Source organism: Nesoenas mayeri (genome assembly GCF_963082525.1).
Source record: "Nesoenas mayeri genome assembly, chromosome: 1".
NCBI lineage: Eukaryota > Metazoa > Chordata > Aves > Columbiformes > Columbidae > Nesoenas > Nesoenas mayeri.
The window spans coordinates 94,444,331-94,467,080 of record NC_137541.1 but is presented as its reverse complement, the minus strand read 5'-3'; the positions used below and the strand labels follow the sequence as shown (position 1 = coordinate 94,467,080).

The 22,750-nt window shown below is 36.7% G+C and overlaps 1 protein-coding gene across 4 annotated transcripts in view; it reads left to right on the top strand.

Annotated features, from left to right (window-relative positions):
* Positions 1 to 22,750, top strand: part of TMEM131 (transmembrane protein 131) — a 103,522-nt gene that overhangs the window by 20,534 nt on the left and 60,238 nt on the right. For 3 of the 4 annotated variants that reach the window (XM_080342585.1, XM_080342584.1, XM_080342587.1), the window contains exons 2-4: positions 935 to 996; positions 14,205 to 14,245; positions 21,956 to 22,024. In XM_080342585.1, coding sequence (XP_080198711.1) covers positions 935 to 996; positions 14,205 to 14,245; positions 21,956 to 22,024 — 172 coding nt within the window. Of the gene's footprint in view, positions 1 to 934; positions 997 to 14,204; positions 14,246 to 21,955; positions 22,025 to 22,750 lie in introns of those variants that run through there. The other variant, XM_080342586.1, reaches the window with a different exon arrangement.

The following is a 22,750-nucleotide window of genomic DNA, read 5'->3' as shown; positions in this document are numbered from 1 at the left end:
AGAGGGGTGTATTCTCACTCTCTAAACTTCACCTAGCTGAATAGTAAAGCCAGTCATGGAAAAAGGTGATAGAGTAAGGGATGAGTTATTTATAGGGATTTTTTTTTTTAATATACATTTTCTGGTTTGAGGTTGTAACTGTATTTTATCCTAAAGATCAGCTGTTGTGGGTGTGAATACTCTTTTGGGGAGTAAAATTTAGATCTCTTTGAACTTTTAGATCTCTTTCTTGTACAGATTATTACATTTTACAGGAAGGGCAATGCCCTTATTTCTTTGTCTTTAAAAGAAAGTAGCATTCCCTACATTTTGAGAGGAATTGAAGAACAATTGCAACAATGGCCTGACCAAACATTTAAAGGAAATGAGTGGAGGAGGAATGCTTAATTTGAGGTTCCTACATGTTTCTGACACAATCACATGGTGCAAAGACTGCTAAACTGTTTCAAATTTTATGTTACCATCAAGATGGAAAGAGTTGTTGCCACGCTGAGGGTTAGGGAACGGTGTGAAGAAGGCTTTCTAGATGTACAATTCATATTTTCAGTGTAAAAATGAAACTGAAATTCTGTTTGGAAGTGTTGGAATTATTTTTGGGCTTAGATGTGTTAAATTCATTTGTTTAGGTACCCGGTCATATTGGTTGGAGTACTGAGTTGGCTTGGTACAGCCTGTCTTTCTAGGGAATCTAGAAGAAGTTGTTCACTTTGGAGTTAAACATTTATATGACAAAAGACTGATTTGCAGAGTGTGTTACTTATGAATTGGAGCTTTCAGAGGAAATTAGTGTTTTGTTAGACTCTGCATTGTTATTTTGGGTTGTCATAGCTCTATCTACAAAATGAGGCACAGCAGATTTTAGATATTTAAGTTGCTCTTTTTAATAACGATTTTTTTTCTATTAAGTTATTTAATTTTTTGTTTTTCCTTGCAGCTTTCATCAAGTCAGATGGCATAATAGAAATGCTACGTTTTGATGAAGGAGACCTATTGCAGGTATGTAGTCTCTTGAGTAAATCATATGAACTAGCAATGTTTCATCTTTTTGATAGCTGCTTTTTGAAACTCATTTTGAAAATGAGCAAGTATCAGACTTAAGTCCAAAACACTTTTGGACCATCTAGAGTTATTTTCAACAGTGTGTTTTTGGTGTGTCCTGAGGTTCTGATTCCCTGATCTTTTCCATTGGGCAACTGGTAGAGTTTACCACAGGTTCTGTCTGGCCTGTTTGTCCGGTTTTGTTTTGTTCTGCATCTAGGGGATGCTTTATGTTTAAGACTCGTCTTCATGTAAAGTTGGGATGCAACTGGGTAGCACAACTAGAGGAACTGGGAAGTGTTGCCAGATTCCCAAATGTAAAAGCAGCCCTTTGGGACCAAGTCACCACTAGTTTTAAAGAAAATTCAAATTACTGCGGTGAGGTAACTGCTGTTGCAAATATGGATTTTTCAGGTATAACGTTGCCATTCTTGTCAGCTTTCTTTTGGCATAAGTCAAAACAGATAAAATGTTTAAAGAATATGTGCTGGTACTTGGAGATAGTAGTAGTAGTTGGAATGCAAGACATAGTAACCTGGCTTGACACTTTAGAGCTGTGTAGTTCTGGAGTTCTATTGACTAGAATTTCATACACGTGCATTTTGTGGAATGTATTTTAATAATATATTTTGTTAAAATTATTTGGTCTAAGTCCTTGCAGTTGAGAGGGAGAAGAAGCAAGCAAGCAATTCATTGTTTAAATTATACGAACTCATGGCATGTGACTATGTTTAACTTGATTAGTTAATGAAGTTAAGCACTGGTGCAGTGCTTGATTTACAATTCTCAACTCCCATCTAGACTAGAAAAGACAATAATGTGAAAGTTGTGTGGTTGTGATAGTATTATTTGAGATTTATGAAGGTGTATTTTATTTTTCCCTCACCTGCCTAAGTGATTTGGAGTTTTTTGTTTGATTGTTTGGGGTTCATTTTCCTTCTTCCACTGCTTGGTCCCTAATGTAAGTCAAGATTAACTTATTACAGATTTTATGATGATAAAATATAAGATCCTTCAAAATGATCTCTAAGCTGGTGACAGAGAAGTTTGCAGTTAAAAACAAACACAGGAAAAAACCAACCAACCAAAACTCAACCTATCAATGAAGCAAACGAGAAAGCCCCAGGTTCCTCATGAAACAGTTTTTTAGATGTCATGTACTAATCACATTCTCATGCTAAATATATACATAGGCTTGTTTTTGGACATACAGAGTAATGTGGTGAAAGTTTTCCATATAGTGGTTCCAGTCTCAATTATTGCAGGTTTTGCCTTAGAATATTTATTTAATTTGCATGGAGATACCAGATATCAGTATTAATATAAATGAAAAAAAATCACTAGGCTTACTTTCTTTTATTTTACGTACTCTATTAGAATATGTTTTGTTTGACAAGAGTGGTTTAATTAAAATGACATACAGGTGTTGGCCCAGTTTTTAAGATAAAAATGGCGTAGTCACATTCACTTATCTACATTTTAGGTGTTCTTTGGTTGGTAGTTTTGTTTGTTTTATTTGGTTGGAGGGGGGTTTACACTCAGGATATTTTTGTTACTGTTTTGTTTAACAGATTAAAATAATCTTACAATTCTGGAATTATTTACTTATTTAAGCACTCTATTAATCACTGTAGTTCTCAGGACTAGATAGTAATGATGCTGCTGTGAACCACCTGAATAATTCTTATAAAGATGAATAAGTAAAATTGGTTGATAATCTTTCCAACTTTCTTGCAAGATGTAACAGACAGGAAAATAAGTTTAAATGTTATGGTGGGACAAATTTAAGTAATTCTGGATGTTGCACTGTAAACTTCATAGTGCTTTGGATTTCATTTGGCTGCTGCTACACTGGTGAGAGTCAAAATTTTTAGTAAGTCATATATATGTTTTATATTATAGTTGTGGCTCTTAAGCCAGAAATACCTACATAAGTGAAAACAGTTGCATTTAATCAGAATGATACAGCATGTTTTCTCTAGCTTACAGGTTTTTTTCCCCTGTAGATTTTAATGTGGTGACCTCTTGTGACTGTTTACTGCAACTAAAAATTAAAGCAAATACATGTTGTAAAAAACAGATTTACATCTTGTGAACAGCTGTTACTAAAGTTTTAAACCTACTGTAAAGTCACTGAATGTTTCTGTTTCAGTCTTTCTGAGAGTTTTCACAAATGTTTGTTGATTGTAGGTCATCTATCATTACAAAACAAATACGATGTAGTAGTAATTCAGTATTGTCTAATGATACATCACCTTCAGGTATTTTTTTTTTTAATACAAAAGATAACCAATTGAGTGCATAAAGTGATTAATAATAATTGAAGTGGCTAAGCCATCTCCATTCTTGGTTTATTTTCCTCCCTCCCCCTCAAAGAATTTCGTGTCTTTACAATGGAAGCAAGCTTTTTTCTTGTTGGAAGGAGTTGCTTTCCAAGTAAGGCAAATCAAATGCTGATTCTTACATAATTTAATCATTAGGGATTCCTGCCACCTCCCTCCAGATAACAGTATATCCTCTGGTTTTTATACAGTTTTTTGCACTTATTTGAACCACATACTATCGGTAGAACACTCCTAATACATTATGAAACCCCTGCACACAATCACATTTTAGGACTTTCATTGTAAAAAAGAAAAAATATTGGAAAAAATTGTTTTGACCAGACTGACTGAAGATATTTATTGAAAGAGCATTAAGTCTTAATATTTAAGTAAAAAATCCTTACATCTAGTAAAAATAAACTGGCAATGGAAATTTCATTATTTTATGCTAGTGGGTAACAGTAGCAAAGTAGAGACTGTATTTTTTGGGTGAACTTACAGTATGTGGATTAGAAAGTGCTAAAAGCTTTGCCCTTTGTCTTAACAGAAGTGAGTATTTTATCGTTTGGTATACATGTTTAGTTGAAAGGTTTATATCTGAGTAAATTTATGTTACTTCTGACCGTGGATTAGATTACAATAATGAGAGAATTTCCTAATTCTGTCTATTGTTCACATGAATCAGTCCCCTTAAGGAGTCAGCAACTTTTTGAACTCTTCAAATAATTTATTTACATCCTGAACATAGAGCACAAATTGTACTGATATAAATTGTCCATTGCTCAATGCGATATAGAGTTTTTTTGGTTTTTTTTTTCTTCATTAGCAGGCATTTGCAGATGTCTATATAAATGGTCGGCACTTCAGAGAGTCATAGATTTGTTTGGTTGGAATGGTCCTCAGGAGATTACCTAGTGCTTTCTTCAGGTAGTGTTGTGTGTAGATAGACTAACGTTGGCAGGTGCTTGGCTCTCCTGTTCTTAAAGCCTCTAAAGAAGTAACTTTTACAAGTTTCCTTGAGTACCTATTTGTTTTATGCCTGAGCTGATTTTGCTGCTTCTTTTTTCTCCAATAAACAGTCAGTTGGTTTCTTGTTAGTTTATTGGGGTTTTTTTCCTGTCTTTATTATGATAATTTTGTACTAAATGACACCTATAGCTTCTCCATGCAAATTTTTGAAAACACCGTGTAACTTTCTTTACTGGATTTTTTTTGTCTACAAACTACTTGAAGCGTAGCATTTAATTGGAACATTAGTACGCTGGGGCTTTGGGGAAGGACTGAGTAGTTGCTACTTGCTTCCCTGTGTAATAACACTTGTTCCAGTAATTCTGAAATGAGTTGCAGATTTTTGACAGCATTTTGTTTGGTCAGGTAGTTTGTGTTTCACTATGCTCTCTGGACACATTCTGTTCTTTAGTGTGCTGCAGCCTAATCAGTTATTCCCAGTTTCAGATTTGCGCTCTCCTTCAGCTGAACTTCCCCTCCTCCGTGTGTCCTGATTATCTGAACCCTTGTCCAGACCTGACACATGCTTCAAGCCCCTGACAATGATGTCATCTGCAAATATTAGGCGTCCTGAAATAAACTACAACTGTTGCTTTTAATAAATTATCCTTTCATGTTAAGCCAACATACTGTCTCACTTTTGGAGGACTTCATTTAAAAAGAGAATAGTAAACTAAAATTTATTTTTCAGAGCAATGTTTACGTTTGCTTTTAGTTCATAAAAGACTGTTTCCCACATAATCTTATTTATTTTGAGAGCTTTTGCCTTGTGTATCTGATTTTTTTCCTGCACAGCGTAGTTGGGCCCACTATATTCCAGAGTGATCTATTCAGACTAAGTGTTTGGAAGGTACTTCTATTGACATAGTAGTATTTTTGAAGTAGCATATTCCTACAGTGAAAAAGGAAAATGGTAAGGCTCTTCAGTCAGATTCTCTCACCTTTTCTAGAGGTGAAGTCCTAAGAATTGTTTTACTCATATTTACTGGTTTGCAGAATAGCTAAAATCAGGGAAAAAGAGGACCTGTGTTGTTATATTTACTTAATACATATTTTCTGTCTTTGTTCACAAACTGCTGTAAACTGCTAGTCACAAAAGCTGGTAATGAGAATCACAATGGTCCTAAATGTCGAATAGACAGAACCTTAACATGACTTGCGGTGACTTTGTTGTGAGGATGCTACAGAACTCAGTTACATGCATGGGATAAACAATGCTCATCTCCTGCTGGAGAGATTTTAATATTTTCTGCATAATCTGTACTTCATTCCAAACGGCATGGTAGAGAAGTATCTAAGCAGAAGTGGCAACCATTCAATTCTGGTTTATCAGCAACAGAGTTTTGGGGGTGGAAAGTTTAAATGAATTTTTTTATTACCTCAAATTTTCATATTGTATGTTGATTTTTAAAAAGGTTTTGATGTGACCTCCGTTGATACCCATATAGCCAAACTGCTAAGATGCAGACCACATAAGTGGGTCATTGACCTTGATGGGTGTATTCTGTAGTACATAGCTTAGCTGGCAGTTACCTGTGCTGGAGCTTGATACCGAGGACAATACTGCTTGATGTCTTCATTAGTAACTGGAAAGCTGCCCAGCAGAGAAGAACCTGGGAGTGTTGGAAAGGGACCTCGGGGTGTTGATTGACAGCTGGCTGAACATGAGCCAGCAGTGTGCCCAGGTGGCCAAGAAGGCCAACAGCATCCTGGCTCGTATCAGAAACTGTGTGGTCAGCAGGACTAGAGAAGTGATCAGTCCCTCTGTACTTGGTGCTGTTGAGGCCCCACCTCAAATCCTGTGTTCAGTTTTGGGCCCCTCACAACAAGAAAGACATTGAGGTGCTGGAGCAAGTTCAGAGAAGGCAATGAAGCTGGTGAGGGGTCTGGAGCACAATTCTGGTGGGGAGCGGCTGAGGAACTGGGGCTGTTCAGCCTGGAGAAAAGGAGGCTGAGGGGAGATCGTATTGCTGTCTACAACTACCTGAAAGGAGGTTGTAGCATGGAGGGTGTTGGTCTCTTCTCCTGAGTAGCAAGTGATAGGACAAGAGGAAATGGCCTCAAGTTGCACTAGGGGAGGTTTAGATTGGATATGAGGGACAGTTTCTTCCCGGAAGGGGTTGTCAGACACTGGAACAGGCTGCCCAGGGGGGTGGTGGAGTCACCATCCTTGGAGGGGTTTAAAAGTTCTGTATATAGATTATGTTCTTAAGGACATTGTTTAGAGGTAGACTTGACAGTGCTAGTTAAACAGTTGGACCCAATGATCTTAAATGTCTTTTTCAACCCAAATGATTCTATGATTAGCAGCCTGGCTGGTGTTACGGAGATTACTCTTAGTGAGTTTGTGGATGCTACCAAATTGAGCAAAACAATTGGTATACTGGAAGGCAGGGCTGGTATTCAGAGGGACTTTGGTAGGCGAAGTGGAGCCTTATGACATTCAGCCATAAGGCAAATGCAAGTCCTGCACCTGTGAGGGAATAACCCTGTGTGACTGGGTAGGCAGTAGCAATGCAGAAATGACCTGGGTGGTCCTGGTAGACAGTAAGTTGAACATAAGTTAGCTGTGTGCCCTTGTAGCAAAGAAGGCTGCCAGCCTACTGAACTGTATGAACAAATGTAGAGCCAGAAGACAAGGGGTGTGATTTCCCCTCTCCTTACGCACTTGTGGGGCTGCAGCTGGAGTACTGTGTCCAGTCTGGGCTACCCAGGTACAAGGAGGGCACTGAAATACTGGAGCAAGTACAGCAGAGGGACACAAAGATGATCGGGTCTGGAACGCTTCTCATGTTAGAGTGTGTTTCTTCAGCCATTAGAAGACCAAGGAGAAAACTAATTACTGTGGGCAGTACAGAGTTGACAAGACCCAGATTTTCCATTGTGCACAGTGAAAGGATGAGAGATTTTGGACACAATTTTCAGCATGTGACATTCCAAACTCTTGTAAGGAAGAAAAGCTTTTAAACTTGAGGGTGACCAAACATCGGACCAGGTTACTCAAAGAAGCTGTAGAATTTGGAGGTATCTGGAACTCAATGGCCCAAAGCTGTGAGTGACCTGTACTAACTAGACTTCCCCTGAGCAAGGGTTGACTGGATGACTGCCAGAGCTTTCTTCCAATATGTGTGATTTTATGAAAGCAGAAAAGCCATTTCAGTTCATTGCCATTGCTTGTGAGCAGCTAAAGTCATGCCGCTTAGAAAAAAATTGCAGGTTCTTCATCTCATACGGGAAGAATTGCCATCCCCAGGCTTTAGTTTAAACAGAATTAATTGATGCCCAGGAGTGACTCTTGCAAAGCCAAAGTCAATAGCATGTGTTGCATCAGCTAGAGTCAATTGATGTTTTGTTTCCTCATGTGAGTTTGGGTCATGAAAGAGCATGGCAAGAATGACTCAGTTCAGTCCACTTTCAGCTACCTTTCAGATTACAGCATTCAATTTTTTCATTACCTTAAGGAAGATATTCGTCATTAATTATGTTTCTTACATTAATTATGTATCCTACTTATTAGCATAGAGCTCATGAATGCAGCAATGAAGTTTTAAGCTGCCATCTACATATCAGTTTTGTAGCTGTCTCCACATTTAGTTGCAAGAGGCAGAAAGCTTTTCTACATGAAGGAACCAGCCTTACTATAAAATACCATTTCAAAACATTTTACAAATTATTTCCTACTGAGTCTTTTAAATTAGTGTGGATACTCTTATGAGGGAAACCAGAAAGCTTTGGTTGTTGAGAATTTTGGTAAATGTGGAAGAAATGTATTTGGTGTCCAGAAATCTCAGGTCTTGATTAAGAGGACCTCCTTGCTTCACCTCCCTGCCCCATCCTTGTTTAAGACTTCAGGGCTTTAATTCAGTTGCTTAAACACAGGTAACCAGTGCTATTTGAGATGCCCTGGGCTGTCCCAGACATCTACATGGACCTGGCAGATATGGCAGAGAACACAGGAGAAACTCTCTGCCCTTCTGGATGTCAGTCTGAGACTAGGCAGGTTGCCCCAGGATATTAATCTCTGGTGACAGCAGATGCCTATGTTTAGATGACTGAACGTAGTGCGAGGTAATATGACCTCTTACCACAAAGTGAAGAATAGCTATTAAAACAAGCTGGTGAGACATGAAAATTAACCACTTTTTTTTTTCTTTTGGTGAAGTTTTGTGTTTTCTAGCTAAAGTTAACGACCATGGGTATGTCTTTAAAGACATGTCAGCAAGATTGTTGCCTGGTATCATTCCATAACTGTACTGAGTCTGTAAGCTGTGCTTTCAGGTCCAGGTTCTCTGTGAAGTCTTTCTTGAGGATATGAGACTCTGGAGAGAAGTTGTTTTAAGTCTTGAAACTGGTGCTGGCTGACTGCCTTCACATTTTCTAACAGTATGCAAGTTGTCTCAAGATCTTTATTCTGAAATCCCTATAGTTTAACCCTTCTAGGGTTGTATAAGAGATAAATGAAGGCATGCAGCTGTTAGTAGCAACAGCATAAATGCATATGCTGTCTTTAAAGTTAAAAAAAAAATAATTATCTGTCTCCAAAACTTGAAAACGGCTTTTTGGTTGGAAGGATTATAGACCCCCAGTACTGGTAAAAGGGGTGATTTTTCTGTCTCCCACTTCTTTTTCCCACTCAATTGTATATTTCTACTGATTTTGTGCTGATTTGTTGTTAGGCAGTCAGTTGGATCAAGAAATTATTCCAATTGAATTTTTTCCCCTGTAACTTAACTTTTTATATCTTGTGAAATATTAATAGTGTGCACATGCAGACTTCTTTCTGATCTGTATATTGCAAGGTAGTATTTTGTTATTTGTAATGCTTTTCCTGTACAGATAAGATTTAATAAAATTTTCCTAGAAATCATGTTCTGTTAATGCTGCTCTATTACAGATACATCCTTTACAGGAGGAAAATAAAGACTATATTTATTAAAGAGCATTATTTTATTTCTCTTTACCTGATAAACCAACAATATTCCACAAAAGCTACACTTTAAATAGTGTATTGATGTGGTATATGGTTTTCGTTCTTGACATTTGTTTGACAGTTTTGTACAGTCACATAGGAAAAATAGCATGCCAGACTGCAGCACGGTAGGTCCACAATTTTACTTGAAGATCAAATTAAAAAAATAGTATTTTGAACATGTAACTGAACACATTTCTATGTTTTTGTTTACTACATGACTCTAACGATTGACATGTAATAAAAATGAGCGGTAATTCTAGAAACTGCCACATGAGATTTATTTTTGGTTTAGTTCCATGATGCTATGGTTGATGAGCTGCTGAAGTTGGTATGCTGTTTCTTTGCTCTTGATTGACCCTGATATTAAAAAAAAAAGCAGCTCCACACCAAGTAAAACCCAAAAGAAAACCCACACAACAAAATACACACAAAAACCCCAAACAAACCAAAAAGCAAACCACCCCCTGCTGAAAACATGAAAAGTGTCAATGCAATTAATTTATCATTTTGCCTGTGTTTAACAGGCATCTGAAAGTGAAAACAAGGCTTTTCCCTGTAAGTGTGAATCTTTGATGGATTTTAAGTATATTTCAGACATATGATGTCCTACCAAAGTAATTTGTGATTTTAAACTTTATGTGCAGATAGGAGACTAATATTTTAATAGTGAATCTCTAATTTCAGAATATGGGAAAACTGGAGTGTATGGTCAGCCAGAGAATTTAACTCCTATCAATTAACTACAGCCATGGCTATGTAGTAGGTCAGCTATTGTCAGTGATGTGTATTTCCATTTATTTATGTATTTTTCTGGAGTTAAATTTGATCTCTGTCTAAAAGGTGGCCTGAGTGGAATCTTAGACTAAGACTAATACTAAAGGTATTGAGTGCCAGTTATGATGCTGAAGAGCACAGATAAAAAACAACTTTCCCTATTGAATAATTTAAAACCTAATAGAGCATGGTCTTTTGTTTGTGCCAAAGCCAGTTGTCAAGGATGGGGCAGTGTTGGTCATGACTATTTTGGTTGCTATGTCATAGGATCTGAGTCTTCTAACTCCCTCATCTGTCAGGTAACTTCTGGTAATTTAAATAAGTGCTTTAGCTTATGTTTCTAAAGAAAAATCAGTTACTGAAAGGAAAGTTGTATATAGTTGTAGCAAATAGTATGCTTTCCAGGACATTGGTAAGGAATGCAGGGTGTTAATACATCTCTTAACTTCATGGAGTCTCAAGTTAAGTTGTTCTTGTGGCTTAACCCCAGCCTGCAGCTCAGCCCATTCAGCCACTTACGTACTGCCTCCTGATGAGATGGGGAGAGAATCAGAAGACTGGAAGTGAGAAAACTAGTGGGTTAAGATAAAAGCAGTTTAATGAATAAAGCAAAAGCTGTGTGTGCAAGCAAAGCAAAACAAGGAATTTTTTCACCACTTCCCGTGGGCAGGCGGGTGTTCAGCCATCTCCAGGAAAGTCGGGCTCCATCATACATAACAGTTACTTGGGAAGACAAATGCCATCACTCCAAACATTCCCCGTATTCCTTCTTCTTCTTCCCCCAGCTTTATATACTGAACATGGCACCTTATGGTGCGGAATATCCCTTTGGTCAGTTGGGGCCAGCTATCCCAGCTGTGTCCCCTCCCAAATCTTCGTGCATCCCCGATCTCCTCGCTGGTCCGGTGGTGTGAGGGGCAGAAAAGGTCTTGGTGCTGTGCAAGCCCTGCTCAGCAACAGCTAAAACATCCCTGTATTATCAACACTGGTTTTGTCACAAGTCCAAAACACAGCACCATGCTACTATGAAGAAAATTATGCCAGCCAAAACCAATACAGTTGTGTAATGATATTTCATGGGAACACTGTCTCAGCAATTTTTGGTTGTCTCCCTCCAGTAGGCAGGAAACTCGGTGGTGTGAATGCATAACATGGAAGAATCAAACTGGTGAAATAAGGAGAAAAATGGCTTTAAATGGCTGTGCTGTAGTAAAAAAGAGGGATATGTGCAGTTGTTTCATAGAGAGGAATAGCAGATTATTTCAGTTATTATACTAGTGAAAACACTTAAACTGGATTTGAGTAATTTTTTGTTATATCTTGATTACTGATTGTATTGCATGATCTTCAGATCCAAAGTTCCTCATTATCAACACCGGAAGTTTACCTATTTGGTACATTCATCAGAGATGTGCAGAAAGCTCATAGATGCTGAGACTTATTGAGCAAATTGTCAATTAGCCTAGATCGATAGTAGCTGGCTGTGGTTAAGATCAACTTCCCCCTTTGCTGCAGTCAAATAACTCGAGCTCTTTAGCCTTTACAAGCCAGCACTACTGTGTTCCTACTGATTAGACTGTGCAGCATCTCTTGCGGAGCCCTCAGTGCTAGATGTAGTCTGATATGCTTTAAGATTGAATGGGTACATCTGGAAGCTGTAGGCGATAGTTACATAGTTTAAAATTAAAAAAATAAAAAAAAGAAAAAAAAAAGAAAAAATTAAATTGGAAAGGCAGACAGTGATTCATGGTTGTCAAAATTATGGTAGAAAAGTAGATAATAAGGATATGTAATTATAAGTAGCTGTCTGAAGCTTATTAAAACCCTTTTTAAAATACTCAAGCAATGTGTATTTTCTGCAGAGCTTATAAAATCAAGCTCTTGTGAACCAGAGGAAGTCAGTGGCTTAATGTTTTGAACAAGTGCTTATATGAAGTGTTAAACCAGCTTTTGACAGCACAAGTCATTTTTTGGATGGAGAAAAAATGTTTTCAGGCAATTCATTTTGATTCAGTTTCCTATCTATTTTTCAAGTTGAGAAATTAATGGGTGGCTATTTAAAACTGGAAGGTTTGCACTCACTTTTCCAGTCTGCATTCAAAATAAGGTACGAGAGGCAGAAATCTGCTTTTTCTAATGAAATGATTTAGATTTCAGAGCTGATCAATTAACTTGTTAGGCTGTACTTCCTGGGAAGTTTTAGATACAAAACATTTTGTATCTTAAGCATTTGTCAATTGACTAAAGCTGATTTTAAATTTCTGCTTTCTTTTTAATTGATTTTCTATTAATATTCTGAAACAATTCACTGCAGTTGTCATTATTTACTTCTGTCTTATTGGTAACAGAAAATTGAGGGTGAAATTAAGAAGCTGACCTAAAAGCTTATCAGTATGTAAGCAATATACCTTAGCTAGGAAAACTTAATGGAAAGATTTACAAGCCCATATGTTTTAATGAAGAATAAGAAATACCCCATTTTCCTAACTATGGTACAAATGTAATACATAAGTTTAAATGAAAACTTGCTGATTTTAAATTGTAATAAAATTGGCAATATCAAACAACTTACCTTGTATCTTAGAATTGTGTTCAGTGAGGAAGAACTGCAGTGATCCTGCTTTATTGCAAAACACAATTTCATATGAGCCTCTTCCTCCTGCAACATCCCTGTAGCAAGGCAATCTGCCCTTGTATTTCAGAGATTTTAAAACAAAAAAAGCTAATTGATGTTTTGCGTAAACATTTAAAACTGCAAGTAAATCCTCAAGTTACAAATAGATTAGCTTTGTTTTACAATGATAAATAGTACAATTCCAGCTTTCTTCAGTCTGGTATAACTGCAGGGTCAATAAACCAAATAATTTCACTTCTAAATCTGAAACACTACTTAGATTTGCAATCCGGAATTGATCCTTGACATGAATCAAACATTAATGTTTGTAGACTAAGTGATTTAATAGTAGTAATTATAAAATTTCAAAGAAATGTCTCCATAAATGCAAAATAAAGTTATATCTTCTTTCATTAGAGACATTTTAAAGTAATGATATCTTTAAAAGATATTTTAAGAAAAAGTAGTTTTATCTTAGGAAAAACAGGGAAGAAAAAAGTGTAGTTTATAGTTGAAATATAAATTAACAAATGCCCAGCTAAGGGACTTGATTTTAGTTCTGAAATGAGTTATGAGAAATTTGTATTCCCTTTGCAAACAAATGACATCTTTATACTAGAGGTGAACTGTGTCAGGTGAGCCAAGGTGCACCATAGACTTAACAGGCCTGTAAGCTTTCTTCCCATTCCCGGAAGGCAAATATTCATCTTGGTCATGAAATTCCTTTAAGGGGACGACCGAAATCCTTGGTTTGGTCTCCAAATACTATGGGAAGACAGAAGTTTTCAAAGTCAGGTATGTTTTAACTTTTGCTGTATCAGGAGGACATTCCAAACACAGCCCTCTAAACTAGTTGGGCTCTTTTAGGCAAGGGTAAACTACTTGGAATTAGACAATTTAACCCCTCTTGTTTTCAGGTAATTAACTGTAGTGTCCAGCAGAGTAGTAGTATAAAGGTATGAATAATAGAGGCTAGAAGATCATTAGGAGGCAAGGAGATGAAGTTTCCTAATCAAATGGAGATTATAGAGTTGTTTGTTTTCTAGTTTGTTAAATTACACCAGTGAGATAATTGCTTTACGATTATTTTTTTAATATGCTTTTCTTAGCAATTTGTTTCTGACATCTATGCTAGGCTTTTCTTTTACTCCCTACAATGTAATTTCCTGGACTTTTTTCTTCCTCCCAGTTTCTAAGTTGTTAAGTTGCTGCTTTTCTTACAGTTTGTAGGAGTTCCTTCCACTGGAACTGACTGCAGTTCTTGTTCAGGGCCAGTCTTTCAGTAGAGGCTTGATTTCTTTAAGTAATAAATTGGAAAAAGCCAATTGCATTTTGTTTTCTGCTCTAGGTCAGAACTTCTTTTGTCTTTCAAGATCTGATCTACTAACCTGTTACAGTTGCTGGTATATTTTCCCCACAGGAAGTATAATGTCGGCAGCATCTTAAATTCAAAACTCTTTCTTTTCTATTACAGACTGAGACAACTATAGGCCTCAGTTCATATCAACAGAAAAGGTAAGCATGATTTTCTAAAAGTTTAATATAGCCATCCTGTTGTGAGATTTGTGATATTCCTCATAACATTTTCGTGTAAACAATATTGAATACAAGTCATGTAATTTTTCAATTATTTATCTCATACAGAGGAAATTTAAACTAAAATGTAAAACAGTTTTTAGTATTGAACAGCTAAATAACTTCATATATGGAATAAGATATGGAAGAATTGTTCAATTCACTTTGATGTATACCACAGAGTAATTCTCTGTAAATAAAGAGGGGGTAAACTGAGAGACTGCTTGTATTTTTTTTTTTTTTTCTTATCATTTTACTGAATTTTTATTGAGAAAGGAGTGGGTTGGTTCACCTGCTTCAAAAGTTATTGCAGTCCTTTTGAATAAAAACTTCATGATGTTAGTTTCCTTAGATTCTTTAGTGCCTTTCCCCCCTCCCACTCCCGGTCCATATTGTTCCCCCCACTGTCCCCAAGTACATAATCTGTTATCAGAGAACTTTGCATATATGGTATCTGAGAAGAAAAAGAAGTGGCATCTTGTTTTCCTTGGTCCCTAATTTTTCTCTAGAGACTCTTCAAATACTCCTGTGTATTTAACAAGTACATTGCACAGTAATAGTGAAGCTTATTTCTTATACAGTAGCATTCAACAAACTGTCGTGTGAGGCATAGCTTATTTTCAGTAAATACAGCTAGATTGTTGGGGTTTTTTTCGGAGGTTGTTTCTGTTTCCTTCCCAGGAAATGTAGTAAAAGGACTATTTCTTTTTTCATCTCGAGTATATGAAAAGTTCTTATTTTACTATGTATATGGTTGCTTAAACATGGACTTAAGAGCAACAAGTTTTGAAAAATCTCTGGGAAAAAACCCAGCATTTTTCGTTTTACACTTAAAAGCCTTGATTCTATCTATGTCACTTGCCACCAGTCTTTGCTGCCTTCTGATTAGATACAGATCTAAATCATGCAATGTGACTCTCCTGAATTGTATGAAAATACTGTAGACTTTGGCTTACCTAGTAGCAGGTTTCTAACTATACTTGGAATTCAGGTTTTCAGGCTAAGAGTGAACGTGAAGGTGCTGAAGAATCTTAGGAGCATATGGAAGGTCTTTCACTCTATGTGAAATTAAAACATAAATTCACATTATCTTTATTGTGATAACGTAGAAGAGAAGAGTTAATATTGTGTATTTAAATAGGGCAGTTACTTCATCTTTTGACCTGAAGCTTGAGACACTTGAAAAAATTCACATACCATAATACACAAAGTTGTATTATACACACTTCTCATTTGCTTAGTTGTTCTACATAAAGCTTGAAATTTAATGCTGCTGTATCTTCCCTGAATCTGTCGTCTTTTCCCTTCCCCAGCAATGGAGGCTCCTTTTTGCCCTTCAGGACTTTGCTATTTATTTCTTGCTATGAAGTCCCTCTAATTAAACTTTCTACCTGGCGCTTTTACTAAACTACTTATTTTCTACTTGCTCGTTAACATGGGATTAAGGAAGCACAATATGCATTTCACTAAACTGCTCTCATAAATAATCATGTCCAAAGATGTATTCAGTACTGATTTATCTGTTAACCGCTGACACATTCTGTATATACGCCTTTGTGTGTGTAACGATACCATGATAGGAGAATGAATTACCACATGTGAAGTTCCCATGCATTTAGAGTTACTTGAATTTGATTTTCCTGGTTGCTGTAATCATGTAAATTGTAGCATTTTGGTCAAGATCAGATTAAAGTAATGCACTTTAAATCAATTGTTTGCTTGGGGTTTCCCCCATTTTGCTATCTTAAACCACTTGTGTGCAGCTCTGTGCTCATTACCCAGTAGTGGATGCAGACTTTGCACAGCAGTAAAAGGATCTCTTAAATTTCATTATTGAACTTCTCTCCTATGTTGAAAGATAAATAATGATCCTTAATGCTTCCAGAAGAACACAATCAAAGCAAATAGGTTACAGAGCAGTGTAACTAATGTTAACTTCCAAACCTTCCATTTCTGTAAGCCAAGCAGTGTACGCTAAGTGATCATTGTGTTCTTTCATGTCATGGTTTGTAATATTAAATCAACTGGACATCTGGTCATTCATAACTCCCAAACAACATGAGTGGTTTAAGATGCTGGTACCCCAGTTGTTGTTTACCTGTCCTTCCTGCCAAAGATTCTCTCTCCTGTGACAGAGAAAGTTTGTGTATCTGAGGCTCAGCTGCTGCAGTTCATGGTCCGGTGACTTATTTTAGCCTGCCAGATGGGTTTGTACCTGGATTGTGAATTGGAGCTGTTGTGCTCTGGGTATTTGTTGCATTCTTCTGCGAGCCCTTGGGGATTGCAAAATGGTAGGGGACACAGCTGTGGATAGCAATTTAAACAGCTGTAGCTCTGTGCTGCAGTATGTCCGTCAGATTGCATGTATGTCTTGGGTAGAGTCAGACTTCACAGAGATAGTTTAAATGGGATAGCATCTTGTTTTAATTGTTCAGTCTCAATGGCAGAAAGAAGCTGCCTTTATTAGGACATGGGGATTATGTGCAATTTTTTTGTCTCCCAGGAAACAACTGGATTTTGGTGGTCTGTGAGAATGAGACTGAGGCTATGGGTTAGGTATGCTTCCAGGACTGCTTATTTTAATTTCTCATCTAAGATTGCTTTCTGTGTTTGAAATGTCACTGTTCTAGAGTGTATCCTATTAAAGCACTGGTTTACAAATTTGAAAAATCTCTGATTTTTGCCAGGAGAAATAATCTATTCACTTCAGAGTGCTAGCCTATTTGGGATTCAGTTGCAGTGTGATAAAGATCTGCATTGCAAACTCTTCAGTGCCATATTACAAAGTAAACACCCAATTTTGCTGTCTGTATGTTTCTTTCTCTGTTTCTCTCTCTCGCTTTCATTATTGATTTTACACAGATCTTTCAAGTATTTTTTGAGGTGATTTTTTTCAGTGGCATTGCTAAAAACTCTGTTTCTGATCCACGTACTAAACTTCTTTAGATGATTTGTTTTTTATGTCCTTATTAGAGATTATAATATCACCTTCTTGGTATAGCTTGCAGATATTTCTTCCCTATCATGACAGTTTATTCAGTTCTTTGATCTGCTTTTTAACACTAATTGGAAGGAGGGAAATGAACTAGCCATTTAATTTGTTTTGTTCTTCCCAATGGTCAGGTGCTATTCAAGCTTCTCCCTGTTCTTTCCCCACCCTTTCCCCAGACAACCGCCTCAGGAAGTGTTGGCTTTGAAGTTTAAGGTCTGGTATCATGAGTATGTTTTGCCAATACAAGGTTAATGTTGGCATAACTGAGCCAACCACTAGCTGGGTGTAGTTAATGAAAGACTTTTGTTGCTAGTTGTTTTCTTCATCTGCACTTCCAGCAGTGGTTACTGCCAGATACCGGTCATCAAATGTTTTGTGGGAATTCATTTTCTCAGTGAGACTGTGTTTTCATATCCATATTTCTAAAATAATTTAAACTATAAAAATTTAAATACATTTTCTGATATATGCAGCTCAGCCTTATTTTAAAATCTGAACGGGTCATGGATGCACTCAGGGAAATATGATGGGTTATTAACTTTTTTAACCAAAAATATTCTGTCTTTGAGGTGGCTCTTTCAAGGACATTCTGGCACAAAAAATAGCCACTGTGATGTATTTGCCTATTTATGATTTTTAAAGTTCACATGGTTATTTTTGGACACACTTCCATTCGATTTTGTAGTAATAGAAATAACAAAGTTGTGGCTTTCTAAGAGTTTGTATTACTAAATAAAATAATGAGATCTCTTGCTATTTGACAGCTTAATGTCGTCTTTATTTCTCGATGATTTACAGCACAGGAGAGGAAATAAAACCCTTTAAAAAAATGGTAAAGTAATGTGGGAAAAAATACATGTAGAGTAATGCCTAGATTTGAATTTTCCACAGTAGCTATTAAAGATGGTACAGATAAGATTCCGCAGAGCACAGACCTCCTCCAGAAATCCCAGAACAGCTAGAAAGGTAAAGTGAGGATACAGAGAAACAGTTACTGCCAAACTCTGCAGAAATCTTTAAATACTATATTAGACAGGCATTTTCTTCACATCCAAATGCAGAGATGTGCACAGATTATTTCAAATTATGAGTGCCTAGTACTCTGTGATAAGCAGGACAACGTTATAGGAGTGCTGCAGTGTGTTCTTAGACACAGATGGACATCCATGTCACCTGCAGTCCTTCCAGGCATTGATATTTTGACCATCTTTATAACCAGACCTGTGACTAACCTTATTGAGACATGAAGTTGCATTTCAGTTAATTGCATCTGGTAGTAGGTTGCCTCTGGGTAGTAGCAGTACAGTAGTTAGTAGCTGAGGTTGATGCCCTCTCACTTGGATGACAGAATGGATGGTACAGTGAGGATGATCACTGTGTCAGGGACTGTGTGTACTTTACTCTCAAGTCTTATTTTTAAAATCAAAATTCTTGCAGAAGGGAAAAAGTGTTGGGACCATCTTGAATCATTGCCAGGAACTAGTCATTCTTGAAATTTCACAGGTTCAGATGACTCCTGGCCAATGCTTGGCCTGCTGGAGCTTGTTCGCAGATGCCAGAAGTCCTTTCTCATCTTGCTTTTTCTTTTTTTTTTTTTTTTTGCTTTGAAAGTTAAAAAGTTTGAAGGGGTAGGAAAAGAAAAATGTTTAAATTCTGATATAAGATCAGGAGCCATAGTTCTACATGCATACAATAGTAATTAACTTAAATGTTATTATGCTATAAGGTTGCCCTACCCATGGGTGTATCCAGCCTTCAGTGAGCAAGTGCCTAGCAGAGCAGACATTATCATCATTTTCTGAGTCTGCTGCAAGTTGACTCATGTTGGGCATTTCAGGAGGCAAAGTTTGGGAATTCCAATATTACTTGTTCCCATTTAAATCTTATTACAGTTGTTACTTTTATTATAGTAGTTGGCATTCATTATGATGTAGTTGCCTTTACCAGACTTTTCCATTTAAAAATTCTGTGTTGTCTAAATGGCTATCCAGGATAAGATAGCTATGCAGTCTGAGAAAATGTTGTTTAAGCTTTTAATGTATGTGGAGAATTGTGTATGTCCTGATTGTTCAAGCTAGGTCAAGTTACTCCTTATGGTATTTTCAATGCATTCAAAATAAAGATCTTCATTATTGCATTTGTAAATACTGTGAATATTTCTGATAACTTTTTCGTAAAAGGTATTGGTATGTCCTTTTACCAATAATTATCAATGGAAAAGAGAGGTGCTGGATGACGGTTCAGAGTTTTGAAATTGGACAAAATTAACAGAACTATTTCAAAAATCATTATTGAAGAAGAGTAGTTTCTGCTTAGTGTTATCTTGACAACCTGAGCTTTTTGTTGTTTTCAGTTTAAAAATGCACTCTAGGTGTCTTTTTAAAGTTGGACCATAAACTTTGAAAACTAAGATGATCACTTTGAAGACTTATTATCAACATTTTTTATCTTTTCAAAATATCACCGCTAATAGAATTTTCCAACTTTATTCCTTATGTCCAGTGTCTTTGTAAACTTAATTTTGAGTACTTGTTCCACAAGGTTTGATTTTAGCCTGAGAAGGTTAAACTCTTTCTTATTTGACACCTGTATTTCATCACAGCACTTACTCTTAGTAGTAGCAAGAATTGTAATCATCTGTAGATCCGAATACAATTCTTCCTGTTAGTGTGTCTTACACCTTCACTTCTGTTGTTTTGTGATATATATATATATATATACACATGTGTGTGTGCACACACACACATGCATATATAAGTATTTACTAAAGCTGACTGTACTGTGTCTACTCTTGCCCCAGTAGCATTTTATTATGTGGATAAAGCTATTTTTAATGACAACTCTAGGAAGTATTGAAGATGCTTTGACATCAAAGCTTAAGAGAGCTGTAAATTGATTAGCATTAATAGAGATCTTCCTATTATACATGTATTATACTTGAAGTGTGAAGATTCAGTTGTGGAGTACTAGAGTGAGTCTTTGAGACTTTGCATTTTTATAAAAAAGGCTGTTAATTTGTTATAGTGTTGTCATTGCCTAGATCTCTGCTATTACAGAATATAGTTTTCCTACCCTGTTCTTAAATTTTTACTCCTGTGATAGCTTCTTTGTTGAAGTGGTTCTGGAGGACAGAAAGACATCTGAATTTGATAAATAATTTCCTGGAAGTATGTTGCTTGGAATTAGATTGAGTTTTCAAGGCCTCAGTTTTCATAAGGTGAGCCACACAAACCTGGCCAAGGGCATCTTCCAGCTCCTGGCTTCTCCCTCTGTTGAGGCAGAACTGGGGGGTTCTGCTGCCCTGGCTGGGCTTATGGAGCAGCTTTGCTTACCCAAGACACGTGACTGCAACTCTCTCTTTGGGCATCTAGGATTGATACAAAGTCAGAAAACAAGGGTATAAAACAAGAGTGCTATTTTTATATGAAAATAAAAAGTATTTAGAGAAAAAAGGAAGCCATTGGTCTTGAGCCATTCTCTAGCCTTTTCTGTTTATTTATTTTATTTTATTGTCTCCCTGTTTTATGTTTTATTGTGTGAATATATTTTTACTCAACCCAAAATAAAGCATTACTGAATTACAGTGATACTAATGTGTGGTCATAATCACATCATTCTGAATAAGAAAATGTTTCAGTCAATGAAACTGTTTTGTATTTTTTCTTGTACATTATCTTATGGGTTGTCGTTTGTGCTATATTTAACTGTACTGGTAATATAAACAGTAGTAGAGAATGTTTCCAGATACTTTGTTGTCTTCACTGCTGGACTGTTCAAGTGGTATTTTAAATTTTAGTCTTCACCTACTAGAGTGTCCAGTGGGAGGTTAATATAGGCAAAGCTAAGGAATGCTTCCAGAGCAGAATCACAATCTTCTGGAGATCATGAGTTTTTAATAGTAAAGACATCAGCTATTTTCTTCCATGTGGCCTCAGTAGCATCAAATGGGTCCAAGATGGTTTATTTACTAGTATAGATTTAGCTAGAGAAACTCATGATGGTGTATATAAATTACTGTTTTACATTGAGGAGGATGTTTGGATATTAGGATATTAGAATCATAGAATCATTTGGGTTGGAAAAGACCATCAGGATCGTCGAGTCTATAACCTAACTCTAGCACTAAACCATATATCTAAGAACCTTGTCTAAATGCCTTTTAAACCCCTCCAGGGATAGTGACTCCACCACTTCCCTGGGCAGCCTGTTCCAATGACCAACAACCCTTTCTGCTAATAAATTTTTCCTAATAACCAATTTTTCCTGATGTTCAATCTAAACCTCCCCTGGCACAACTTGAGGCCACTTCCTCTTGCTATGAAAGGCCATTTCACATTGCTATGAAAGATGATATAAACCTATTTAGCTTACAGTTTCACTTAGCCATCACTATGTAGAGTAAAACTAACAGTTCAGTTATGCCAGTTTCCAAGATACGTACACTTGCATAATTTTTTTGGAGACACCACATAATCATGCAAGTGGCTAGTAAAATTACTGTATTCTGGGCAAGTTTGTCAGGCCATCTTCTTGTGAATTAATTGCTCTATTATTAGCTTTAATGGATATTTTTATAAGAAAGGACACTTTGTGATGGAAAGGGAGCAAAAATTTATCATTTAACAGTATGTTTTACAGAATTTTCATTTTTCTTGCAGTGTATCCCTATATCGGGGAAATTGCCGACCTCTCCGGTTTGAGCCACCAATGCTGGATTTCCATGAACAGTAAGTTGAAAAGTCTTTTCATCTGTTTAGTTAGAAAAGAAGAAACAAACGAAATCTCAAGAGCATTTAAAACTGATGGAGAAGATTGTATATTTAAATGGCATTGATAGATTGCCCCTAAGTGTGGTTGACCTACTTGTTCCAGAGAGCTGGTGTACTCAGCCATAGACATCATATAGTGACCTTTCAGCTGCTATGGTTTTGGTAGCATAGGTACTTGTACTTACTTCTTAGGTACTTGAACAGTTACTCTGCAGGCTGGAACTTAATGTGCTGAAATGAGATTACCTTTCTGCTTTTATGTAACCCGTGTCAGAGAGCATCTGCTCTAGCATGTCCATTTCACTATTGCTTTGGTGGCAAAAAAACTTTGTCAGTGTGTCTGCAGTTATTAGAACAGCAATGTAGAGTTATGAAAATACAGCCTCAAAGAGAACAAACAGCCTCCAGGAACCTAGCTCAGTGCTCTGCCTTGCAGGTGGTTGCTGGTTTGCATCTCAGTGGCTGAATGTAATGGTTTACAGCAAACTTACCTATGAGTTCTTGAGGAGATATAAGAAAGGAAGGAGGAAGGAAGTTTAACAATTTCAATACACCTGTTCGTAATCCGAAAAGTGATTCAGTCTTCGCTTTTCTTACCAGTAACTGGTTATTTGGTATAGGTAGCTACAATCATTCTCTTGTTAACAGTCAAAATGAGTTCTGGAGTTGGTGTACATGGATGCA